General features: G+C 40.8%; 1 protein-coding gene across 1 annotated transcript; it reads left to right on the top strand.

The window, feature by feature from the left end:
• LOC109162799 (probable acyl-activating enzyme 17, peroxisomal) lies at positions 1–11,925 on the top strand. The gene is made up of 14 exons (XM_019311488.1): positions 1–414; positions 896–1,025; positions 1,143–1,393; positions 1,508–1,712; positions 2,655–2,695; positions 2,775–2,900; positions 3,709–3,782; positions 9,285–9,505; positions 9,828–9,922; positions 10,194–10,410; positions 10,607–10,732; positions 10,807–10,905; positions 11,003–11,215; positions 11,627–11,925. Exons 1-14 carry the CDS (start codon positions 152–154, stop codon positions 11,729–11,731), a joined length of 2,166 nt encoding a protein of 721 aa, XP_019167033.1. The 5' UTR covers positions 1–151; the 3' UTR covers positions 11,732–11,925.
• The last annotated feature ends 69 nt before the right edge of the window (positions 11,926–11,994 follow it).

Below are 11,994 nucleotides of genomic sequence, written 5' to 3'. Positions count from 1 at the left end.
ATATATATATATATAACCCGTATCTGCCAACCGGCTGCCAAATTGTATTGAGTATTCATTACTCAGAAAAGAGTGCGCACCAACCGCTTGCTATAATGCAGCTTTGACTTGCTCTCAATTGGAAGAAAAAAGAAGGAGAAGTGTATGGACTATGGCTACTGCTCAGTACAAAGGGTTGGACTCAATTGGCATTGCAGATATCGAAGCTGTCGGCGTAAATTCCGATCTTGCGGCAGAATTTCACGAAAAGCTCAACAAGATCGTTGATCATTACGAGCCTGCCACACCCCAGACATGGCACCGTGTTTCCAAGGATTTGCTCACCCCGGACCTTCCTTTCTCTTTGCATCAGATGATGTACTATGGCTGCTACAAGGACTTCGGACTCGACCCTCCTGCTTGGTTACCCGACCCGTTAGTTTGATCCCCTTCTTCTCTGTTCTTGCTTCTTTTTTACCGCCATTTCTCCCAATAGAAGATATGAATTTGTGCAAGTAAACTTGTGCATTGTTTCTACACTTGGAAATTGTTTTCGAGAGCAACTGAAAAAAGGGGAAAAGATTTGAGGGCTAAAGTATTTGCTACACTTCTATGATTTCATAATTCATTATCTGTTTGGAGAATTCTTATGAAAAATTATGTGCTAAAAATGTATTGGAGTGTTAATCATAAATTATACATCTGAAATATTAGAAGTTATTAGAAACTGTATTTGCAATCTGTAAAGACTCTTTTAATAGCGTTTTATTTTGTTTATTAGACTGCATGGGTTATATATGTTCTTGACTTATTTTATGAAGAAATTTTTTCTTTTTTTAAAATTAATTTTTATATTTTTCACTAATAATTTTAAGGGGAATATAAAAATTTTACAAGTTTATACATCTTTGATCAGGGGAAGTGCAAAATCAACTAATGTTGGCCAGTTACTGGAGAGGTGTGGAGAAGAGTTCCTGGGATCAAAATATAAAGACCCAATCTCAAGCTTCTCTGATTTTCAGGAATTCTCTGTCTCAAACCCAGAGGTAGATTGGATGTATTAGTCAGGATGTGTCTTTTCTAAGTTCAGCTGTTGATTTTGCTTTTATAGGTGACAAGTACTAATGTGTCTTCTATTGCCCTTTTATTTATGTCTTCGCTAGGTCTACTGGAAAACAGTATTGGAGGAGATGAATGTTTCATTTTCAGTTCCTCCTCAACGTATTTTGAGTGAGGATCCATCTCATCCAGGTGGGAAGTGGCTTCCTGGAGCACGCTTGAATCCAGCAAAGCATTGCCTCAGTCTAAATGGAAAAAGAACTTCAAACGATATAGCTTTAATATGGCGTAATGAAGGAGAAGATGAAGCCCCTCTTGAAAAAATGACCCTCGAGGAGCTATGTTCAGAAGTTTGGTATGCAAGCTTGTTCGTCAAGTTCATTGTTGATTCTTATGTGACAGTTTATTAGATAATTCCTCGATTATTTATTTGAACCTGTAGTATTGTAATCTGCATTCCCTTGTATAGGGCAGTTGCACGTGCTATTGAAACCCTGGGATTGGAGAAAGGTTCTTCGATTGCTATTGACATGCCAATGGATGTCAATTCAGTGGTGATCTACCTAGCTATTGTTCTTGCTGGCTATGTAGTGGTGTCAATTGCTGATAGTTTTGCACCCAATGAAATATCTACAAGGCTCATATTATCAAAAGCAAAAGCAATTTTTACTCAGGTCTGTCTCACATATTCTTGAGTTTTGAGAATAATTAGTGTATGGTGTTTTATTTCTGTTGTCATCACTTTTCAAAATATAAATTGATTGGAAGTTTCTTTTAAACTGAAGATGATGCATTTCTTTTTCTTTCCTCTCCTATCCCTAAGACTCCCCTCCCCCCACCCCCCCCCCCCCCTCCCGCACACACACACAGTTATCTACTAGGGCAAACGCACGCATCACAGGGCGACTAGGGTTATCGGGGGCTGTTTGCGCCTTGTCTATGTTAAAGATAAATTAAATGGATTAGGGGACGAGATGTTAGGAACGTTTGAGAGTTTTCCCACCTCTGTTTTTATCTTAACTTCTTGCTTGCTTGTCCTTTTATTAGAATGAAAATCCCCTTTATATAAGAGGGTTACAAAGACTAAATAAAGCAAAGGAAAGGAGAATCATTAAAGCTCCTTACCATAATTATTCGCTATCTCTAAAGGAAATAAATCAATTCTAATAATAAAGATATTTTAGAATCAACTAGTCAATCTCTTGATTTCTTACCCTGATTTTCTTAATCATAACAAACACACACAAAGTGAAGTCAACAGAAAAGTCCAACATATTTGTTAAGCATAATTCTTGTGGTCAGACCATGAATTTTGCACAAAAGAGAGAACCAAGGGCCTAACAGATTTTTGAATAGAACTGGATAAAAGTAATCTTTTGCACTGTGGAATGAAATGTTCAATAACTAGGTTTTAACCAAAATTATGTGTATTACTTTTTGGATTTTCCCTTTCTGGGAAGGGCAGGGGGCAGAATTGATGCTAATCATGGTTCTAGTCTTAATTTTCTTTTAAGTAGCTGCTTCTACGAATTTCATGGGGTTATCCTTTGTTTTCTTTCTTCTTTTTCATCCTTGATTTGTTGCTCAGCTTTCTTCTTGTTGACCATATATCACAGGATTTTATTGCCCGAGGTGAGAAAAGAATACCCTTGTACAGGTGAAGATTGACTTTCTCTCGCTTTGCATTTTCTGTCAGTGTTTTTTAATTTTTGTTTGAGTATATGCTATAATTGCAGTCGAGTTGTTGATGCTGAGTCACCAATGGCAATAGTAATTCCCAATAGAGCCTCCTCCTTGAGCATAAAATTGCGCGATGGTGACATCGCATGGCATGATTTTCTGGGAAGAATAAAAGAATCTAAGTAAGTACTCATTTTCATACAATAAGTTAATGGTATCTTGTTTACTCTCTCTTACCATGCTGTTATATCTAAAGGATTGTTGTCTGATGTTTGTAGCTATATCTAATACATTAGAAAACTAAATTCATCTTTGAGATGCTTTGTCCAATTTGATAAGGTAGTTCATCATATCCTGTTTCTCCTAAAAAATGTTTCTTTTTATTTTATTTATTTATTTTGAATCTATAGGGCTTTTATCTGATGTCTGTAACCATGTCCAATAGATTAGAATATATGGAGTGCCATATTTATCTTTGAGACACTCTGTGTTACGAAAGTAAAGAGAGAGTTTCTGAACAAGTTGTATATTAGTAAAGAGAATACACTGCCATATAAATACATGCTAGAGGACTTCTAATAAGGAAACAAGTTTCCATATGACTACCTACTCAAATCCCTATAAATCTCCAGGCTGCCTAATATGTATAGGTTCCATATTACTTGTACATTCCATAACATTCTGAAAGACATTAGGAAGACATGCTCATAGCAGTTGCACATGTATTCATTAGGATAATGAATGGTCTTTGACATGCTTGAAATTGGACGCCTGCATCATACAATTACACAATTGTGTCTCTTTCATGTTAATACATGTATTCCATGTCATGTGTTAAAATAGCTTTATTACTATTGGTCTTTACCTAAAATTTTATTTAACTTGGGAGTCTTGTGTATACCTGATTAATATAATTTAGTTCTTGTTATTAGGCAAGCTATGAGCCTATGATGCTTGTGTGTTGATCATTTTCTCTCTTGCCAATTGCAGAGAACTCAAGTTTGATGCAGTAGAATTGCCTACTGAAGCATTCACAAATATACTTTTCTCTTCTGGAACAACAGGTATGTTAAATTACTAACCAAGAATCCTAATAGTTAGTTTAATTATCAAAAAATAAAAAGTCCTATTAGTTTTTTTTTGAAAGCTGTAAAGTCGAATATTATTAATGAATATTATTAATGTATATTAGTAGAATCCTGGTCAGTGACCCTAGATGCTAATGTATGAGCGTAGTATTTAACCGCCTAGGAATAAAACGTAAATAACATGTAATAAACTGAGCCATAATGGCCTGACACTCACAGACAATAACACTAACATACGATCTAGGATGCAGATCAACTTTGGAGAGATAGGACTTCAACACCGAACAATCCGTGAATAGAGTTACTGAAGTAATCTGGCGGCCCCTAAGCCAAGATAAAGCCTCTTTACAAGCCAGTGCTTCAGCCGTGATAGCATTCTCACATGACGGCAACGGTCCGTTGATGGCCTCTACAAAACCACCGTGTTCGTCGAGGAGTATTGCGCCAAACGCCGCAGCCCACGTTGATGGAGACCAAGCTGCATCTACACGACACTGCAGGCCAGTGGGCGGCACCTCTACTTGCTGCTGTTGGCCGAGACAATCTCCACGCCGAGAGAGCTGATTCGGCCATCATCCACACGTGTTTGGGAGTCTTCATATACGCCTCCCATACCGCCAAGTTCCGAGCATTCCATAGATGGTATAGGACTGCAATAACTTGAATAAGAACATCCATGGTTAGCACGAGCATCGCGTTCTGAAACCACTCAACAAAAGATCCACCATGCACAGAAGAAATAATAAGGCTAGACTCATTCGAGACACGACATGCATATTGACATTCTATCAAACAGTGCATAACATCCTCATATAAATCAAGACACATCGGGCAGGCAAGATCCACATCTACCCTCCTAGTAGCAAGTGCTGTTGTGGTTGGCAACACACCACTCAACGCTCTCCAAAGGAACGTTTTCCACCTAGGGGGCACATCTAATTTCCATAAAGCTGGCCATTTTTCAAAACTCTTACTATTCTGTATCTCCCCTACAATCATACGATATGCACTTTTAACAGAATACAAACCATTATGCTCCTTGTACCAGTACCATGTATCCTCATAATCCGGGCAGACAGGCACTCTACGAATGCGGTTCACATCCTGCGGGTCAAAAATATCATGTAGAATATCTAGATCCCAGGCATGAGTATTCTGATCCATCAAACCTGACACTTTTGACTCATAAATATTAAGTGGCAAATTAGTATGAATTTTATAATCCAAATCCAGTAGCCAAGGATCTTCACCAATTATAGTATTCTCACCATTCCCAATCCTTCTCCTTATTCCCCCACAAACGAGACTATGTGCAGCCATTATACTCCTCCAACAATAGCTAGGATTATTTCCTATAACAACATATTTAAAATAAGTTTTAGGGAAATACCTTGCTTTATATACCTTTGCAGCCAAAGATTCTGGCTTAGTAAGAAAGCGCCACCCTTGCTTACCCAACATAGCAAGATTAAATGCTTTCAGATCCTTAAAGCCTAAGCCCCCATCTATTTTTGGCTTACTGAGACGATCCCAAGCCATCCAATGTATTCCACTTGCACCACCCTTATTCCAATAATACCTATTCATAGTTCTCTGTATCGCCATGCAAAGGGAATCTGTTAACAAAAAGACACTCATTGAAAAAATAGGCATAGATTGGGCTACCGTTTTCAATAGGATCTCTTTTCCTGCTTGGGACAGCAACTTCTTATTCCAAGAGCCTATCCACTGTTGGATTTTTTCCTCAATATATGCAAATACCTGCCTCTTATTCCTTCCAACAAAAGAAGGCAAACCCAAATACTTCCCAAAATCAACAGCCTGGACAACCCCCAACAACGCACTTACTTCCTCCCGTACTTCCTCCTCGGTATTTTTGCTGAAACAAATGCTGGATTTATATAAATTAACAGACTGGCCAGACAGTTTCTCATAATGCTCCAAACACTGTTTGACTGCCCATGCTTCCTGTACATTTGCTTTAAAAAATAAGAGACAATCATCTGCAAAAAACAAATGTGAAATAGGCGGGGCACCGCGTGCAACTCTACAACCATGGATAGCTCCCGAAGCCTGTGTCTGCTGCAACATCAATGACAGGCCCTCTGCGCACATAATAAAGAGATAAGGGGATAGGGGATCTCCCTGTCTGAGGCCCCTTGTTGGAACCACCACAACCCCAACTTTACCATTAATAAGAATATTATACGAAACAGTCGTAACACACATCATAATCAAATTCACCCACTGTTCCGCAAAACCTAGTGCTTTCATCATTTGCCTCAAAAAGACTCATTCCATTTTATCATAGGCTTTCGCCATATCCAGTTTTAGAGCTCCCCAACCTACTTTACCACATTGTTTCCTATTCAGGAAATGTCCAACCTCAGCAGCAATTAGAATATTATCGGTTATCAATCTATCTGGGATGAAGGCACTTTGAGTATCTGAAACAATAGAATCCATAAATGGTTTCATCCTATTTGCAATCATCTTGGCCATAATTTTGTAAACCACATTACTTAAAGCAATTGGCCTCAAATCCGTTGGAAACTCAGGGACCTTTTTTTTGGGGATTAAAACAACATTAGAATCATTTAATCCTTCTGGGAACACACCCCCATTCAGACAATTTAGCACAAAATCAGTCACTTCAGGCCCCAAAATACCCCAAAAGTGTTGGTAGAATCCCGGATTCATCCCATCCGGCCCAGGTGCCTTATCTGGGAACATAGCAAACAAGGCCGCCTTCACCTCTTCAGCCACAAAAGGCTTTAACAAGGATTCATTTTGCCAATCAGACACACGGGGGAGTATCGTGCCAAAAAAATCACTATGGGCTGGGGTATTTGATGATTTAAAAATTTCAGCAAAATAATCAATAATAACTGCATTCATTGCACCCTTAGACACCCAATTACCATTCGCCCCTTTAATTTTAGACAGGGAATTTTTACGTTTACGAGAAGAGGCATACCTATGATAGAACTTGGTGTTGGCATCCGCCCCTCGCAGCCAATGCTGTTTTGCCCTCTGTCGCCAATATATATCCTCCTGTGCCTCCAGTTGAGTCAATTTTGCTTGGATCATATTATATTCTTCCAAAGCCACGTGACCCCCACTACCCCTTAACCTCACCAACTTGCCCTGTAACAATTTGATCTGTTTACCAAACATATGGAAGCGGTCACCTCCCCAAGCCTGCAAACGGTCTCTACATAACTGTAGAGCACTTAACAACCCCTCCCCCTGGGCATCATACCACGCCTGCTCCACCACTCCCCGGCAACCCGAGTCCAGTAACCAAGCCATTTCAAAACGGAACGCACGTCGACCACCTACCCCATAGTCAGATGGATTAGAGATACTAAGGAAAATAGCAGAATGATCAGACTTACGCGTAAGAATATTAACAACTTTGGCTTCCACTAGCAATTCACGCCACTCCATCGTCACTACCACTCTATCCAGTCTCTCCTCAACCCAGTCCTCCGTACCCTCTCCTCTCTCCCAAGTGTACGGGTATCCTTCCATAGGCAACTGCATCAAACCACAGGAATCTAGTGTATCTCCAAACCCGCGCAGCAAACTCTCCGGATGTGGAACACGTCCACGCTTCTCAGACTGGAAAAGAAGATCATTGAAATCACCAATCACAACCCATGGTAATGAGGATTGTGTTGCTAATCTCTTCAACAAAGCCCATGACTCACGCCTTCTAGATCTTTGGGGGAAACCATAGTAGCATGTCATACGCCATGGCGGTCTATCATCCACCGTTACCTCCACATCCACATGATTCTTAGAGTAGCTAATTAACCTGGCAGTGTTATTAGCCCTCCACAACAAAGCCAAACCACCACGTCCACACTCCGGGTTACATAAAAAACACCTTCAAATCCCAACTTAACTCGCAACCTCTCTGCATGATCACCTTTCACCATAGTCTCAATCAGAAATACAAAATCCGGCTTCTTACTGGACACCATGTCCACCACCTCACGAACTGTTCGTGGATTGCCCAAGCCACGACAGTTCAAGCATAACGTACTCATAATGATGGGCGGGACTGCTCTGCAGCTCCCGCCGTGTGCAAGTTTTTTGGCACATCTGCCATGGTGACATCTTCCCCGTTTCCACACCTCTCCCCCTCATACCCCCCTCCCCTTCTTCTCTTTGATACCGCCACAACTGCCAGTTCGGCCTCATCCTCTACAGCCGCCACCACCCGAGCCGCACCCTCTCCCTACTCACCGCCCCCTCGGGCTCCCTCATCCCGCACCCCTTCGGCCACCCTCGGCTGGCCCCCCACCGGAACCAACCAGCTCTCCCCCACCTCCCTCGGACCACGGCTGCCCCCAACCCTCATGTCGGCACCATACGGATAAAGATGAACCGGCACCGTAGAGACCCGGACTTTAACGCAGAATTTATATGTATGCCCCAAAAGTCCACAAAAGAAGCAAAAGGAGTGTAACCGCTCGTACCTGAAGTTAATCCAACACGTGGACTTATCCCGTTTCAACAGTTTCATCCGCCTTCGTAACGGTTTGTCTACCGGGATCGAGACACGGATCCGGTAAAACGTTAGCCAATGCGCTCCTGAAAACCTTTCATCATGTTTAACAAAGGTTCCAATAAAGTTCCCCATCTGCTCAAGTATTGGTTGCGACGTATAACCCATGGGAACATCATGCAGTTGTACCCACATATCAACAGTGTTCAACACAACATCTACCGGAAGCACACTATCATCAACCAATCGGCACACTAGTGTATTGTTTTCAAACGCCCACGGACCACCATCCAGAACATAATCCACATCCGTTTTGTGGAAGAAAACAAATAAAAACAAGCCCTTATGTATTTCCGTTACCGTAACCCCCATCACCGGTTGCCAAACTGATGCCAATACCTGCCTCATGTATTCCAATTTTATCATCCGTGCCGTTAGAAACCTGCCCACAATACTCCAAGTCTGAATCGGCGGTTCAGAATCACCTGTTCCCTTCTCCTCCACAGGCACGAAGCAGTCGTCTTCTCCATCGATAGTAATTTCTGCCGTTCGTTCCGTCAGCTCATTCACATGCAGCGCCTGCTCTTCATCAGCCATGCTACGTCGTCGAAGAAGAAAGCGGTGCTGCCTTCCTTCGTATAATCACCAGCGTCGAAAACCAGCAAGATCTGCCGGAGAAAAGAGATCGGAGATGCAAAAGCCTAGTCAAACCCTAGGAGAGGATGCAAAACCCTAGAATTCTAGAGAGAGAATATAAAAAAAGTGGGATATATTTTTATTAGTTAGTTCTTACTTATGTGAGTTATGTCTATTTTGAGCACAAGTTCTTAAGAAAATAAAGAAGTGAAGCAAATTGTAGCTTCCAAGTACACGTTTAAGAATAGTACCTAATATAATCAATACACTAAAAAATTTAGATACATTAGTGTGTCTAATCTAAACTGCATTATTATATGCTGCAGGAGAGCCAAAAGCAATTCCATGGTCTGTTATAACACCTTTGAAGGCTGCTGCTGATGGATGGTGCCACATGGATATCCAAAAAGGTGATGTAGTTGCTTGGCCTACTAATTTGGGGTGGATGATGGGGCCTTGGTTGGTTTATGCTTCATTGCTAAATGGGGCATCCATGGCCTTGTATAACGGATCACCCCTTGGTTCTGGCTTTGCTAAGTTTGTACAGGTGAGCCTGTTGTTGTTTTAGATGTATAGTCGATGCTTTTTGTAGATTCTCTTTCACCTGCACACAGAGTACATCTTTACTCCAGTGCCGTGCCTAACCATTGAGAAGAAGTAGCAGGGAGGAGAGATTGAAACATCGTATTTGAATTCTCCCAGGAGCTTTATATTTGATAGTATCAGCCTTAAGCTTCAGTGTGTTCTATAATCATAATAACACTCATTAAAATTACTTTGTATATGCTAAAATCTTTTGACAACCTAATTTTCTATATAGTCGGACTGTCTTTTCAATCTTACTCATTTAATGTCCTGTAAATACATAGGATGCTAATGTAACCATGCTTGGTGTGATCCCTAGCATTGTGAGAACATGGAAAACTACAAATTGCACATCTGGCTTTGATTGGTCGACCATCCGGTAGGCTTATGATTGTAATCTTAGAGTTTGGATTTTCTTATATACATGCTATCATATTAGAAATGCATGCAGCTCACTTTCTTTACTCTTCCCTACCTTCTCCTTCAATTTTTTACATAATTAGTTGATGGCCAAGCATGCTGGACTATAATAAATGAATCAATTTAAAAACTGGCACTCTTTGTGTCGGCTAGACATGATTGTTGAATAAAGTCGAGTCAAAATAATCCTAATCTTTAGTCACGTTTACTTTGTTTCTCAATGGTGGCAGTTGCTTTGGCTCCACTGGTGAGGCATCCAGTGTGGATGAATATCTCTGGCTTATGGGAAGAGCTCAATACAAGCCTGTGATCGAGTACTGTGGTGGCACGGAAATTGGTGGAGGCTTCGTTACTGGTTCGTTATTGCAGCCTCAATCTTTGGCTGCATTTAGCACAGCAGCTATGGGATGTAGTCTCTTCATTATTGGCAAGGACGGGTCTCCGATTGTAAGCATTTGTTACTTTAACGTTTTATATGCATGTACCTAGTGTTTGCTTATTAGTTGATGTTCAACGTTCTGGATGCTCTCACAAAATGACTTTTAGTGAAACAACATGAAATATGTTGGTAACTTCTCGCTGCTATAATGTGAATGTTATTAACCTTTTCTTAGGGTCTGCTAATACTTTTCTCGATCTCCAGCCACCCGGTGTTCCTAGCATTGGTGAATTGGCCCTTGGCCCCTTCATATTTGGATCATCAAGCACACTGCTGAATGCAGACCACTACAAGGTTTATTTCAAAGGAATGCCTACTTGGAACGGGAAGGTATGAGGGTACGGAGATGTCAATTTCTCAGATTTTACACTCAACACTCGCTATAATTTCTTTCTTGTATGTAGGTCCTGAGAAGGCACGGAGATGTAATTGAGCGTACTTGTAGAGGGTATTACCGTGCACAGGGTCGAGCAGATGATACCATGAATCTGGGTGGTATCAAGGTCTCTTTTCACAACACTATTGCTAATCGTGCCAATGCATGTCGCCAATTCCTCTCCTGTAGTTTGCAAATTCATGTTCTATTACTTTACTTGCCAGGTTAGTTCACTTGAGATCGAGCGCATTTGCAATGCGGTTGATGATGATATCCTAGAGACTGCAGCCATTGGGGTGCCACCCGCTGGAGGTGGCCCCGAGAAGTTGGTAATTGTGGTCGTCTTCAAGGACGCAAACGAACCAAACCACAGTTTGAACAAATTGATGATTGCCTTCAACTCGGCTCTTCAAAAGAAACTGAACCCTCTTTTCAAGGTAATGCTACTGCTATTCTGATGGTTAGGGCATCCCCACCAGTGGTTTTTGAGAAAGCAAAGCTTAGGTGGAGGAGGGAGGGTGAGGAGAGAGAATAAAATGGTGTGTTGTAGGAAGCATTAGTTTTTGTCAGATCCAGTGGGGCCCATCGCAAAAAAAGAGAGTTGTCTCCTAGTGCACACCAGGCACGCCCAGCCGGGCGCATGCACTCCACGCGCCCGCTGGGTGCGTTAATCTATATATATATATATATATATATATATATATATATATATATATTTGCTTTTCAGATTTTGTTTTTATTTATTTATTTTGTTTTTTCCCTTCACTCTTATCTTCTCTTTCTTAGTCACACCTGTAAAAACTCCTCAAAAACTACAATTATTGGTGATGCTCTTATGCAACATGCAGGTTTCCAACATTGTAACACTCCCTTCCCTACCAAGAACTGCAACAAATAAAGTCATGCGTAGAGTTCTGAGGCAGCAATTTTCTGAGGCCAATAATGGTTTGTGAGTGTAGTTTTACAGTGGCAGTTGCCTGATTCATTTATGTGGCTGTTAATTTGTAGTTGTATTGTTATTCTGTTCTTACCCTTGGGCCTTGTAAAAGTAGTAGAGTACAGATTTTTTTTTTTTTTTTTTAAATTGGAAAACTGTAAACATTTGAAAATTAATCAAAGTGGGTTTATATGCTTGATTCAAATTAAATTGAAATTCAATAAAATGGTATCAAGTCAATTAGGTTGCAGGTTCAATTAGATTTTCGCTTTTAACATC

This window comes from Ipomoea nil, unplaced genomic scaffold (assembly GCF_001879475.1).
Source record: "Ipomoea nil cultivar Tokyo-kokei standard unplaced genomic scaffold, Asagao_1.1 scaffold2957, whole genome shotgun sequence".
Lineage (NCBI taxonomy): Eukaryota > Viridiplantae > Streptophyta > Magnoliopsida > Solanales > Convolvulaceae > Ipomoea > Ipomoea nil.
Note: the sequence above shows the minus strand (reverse complement) of the source record. Positions and strands in the feature narration are given on the sequence as shown.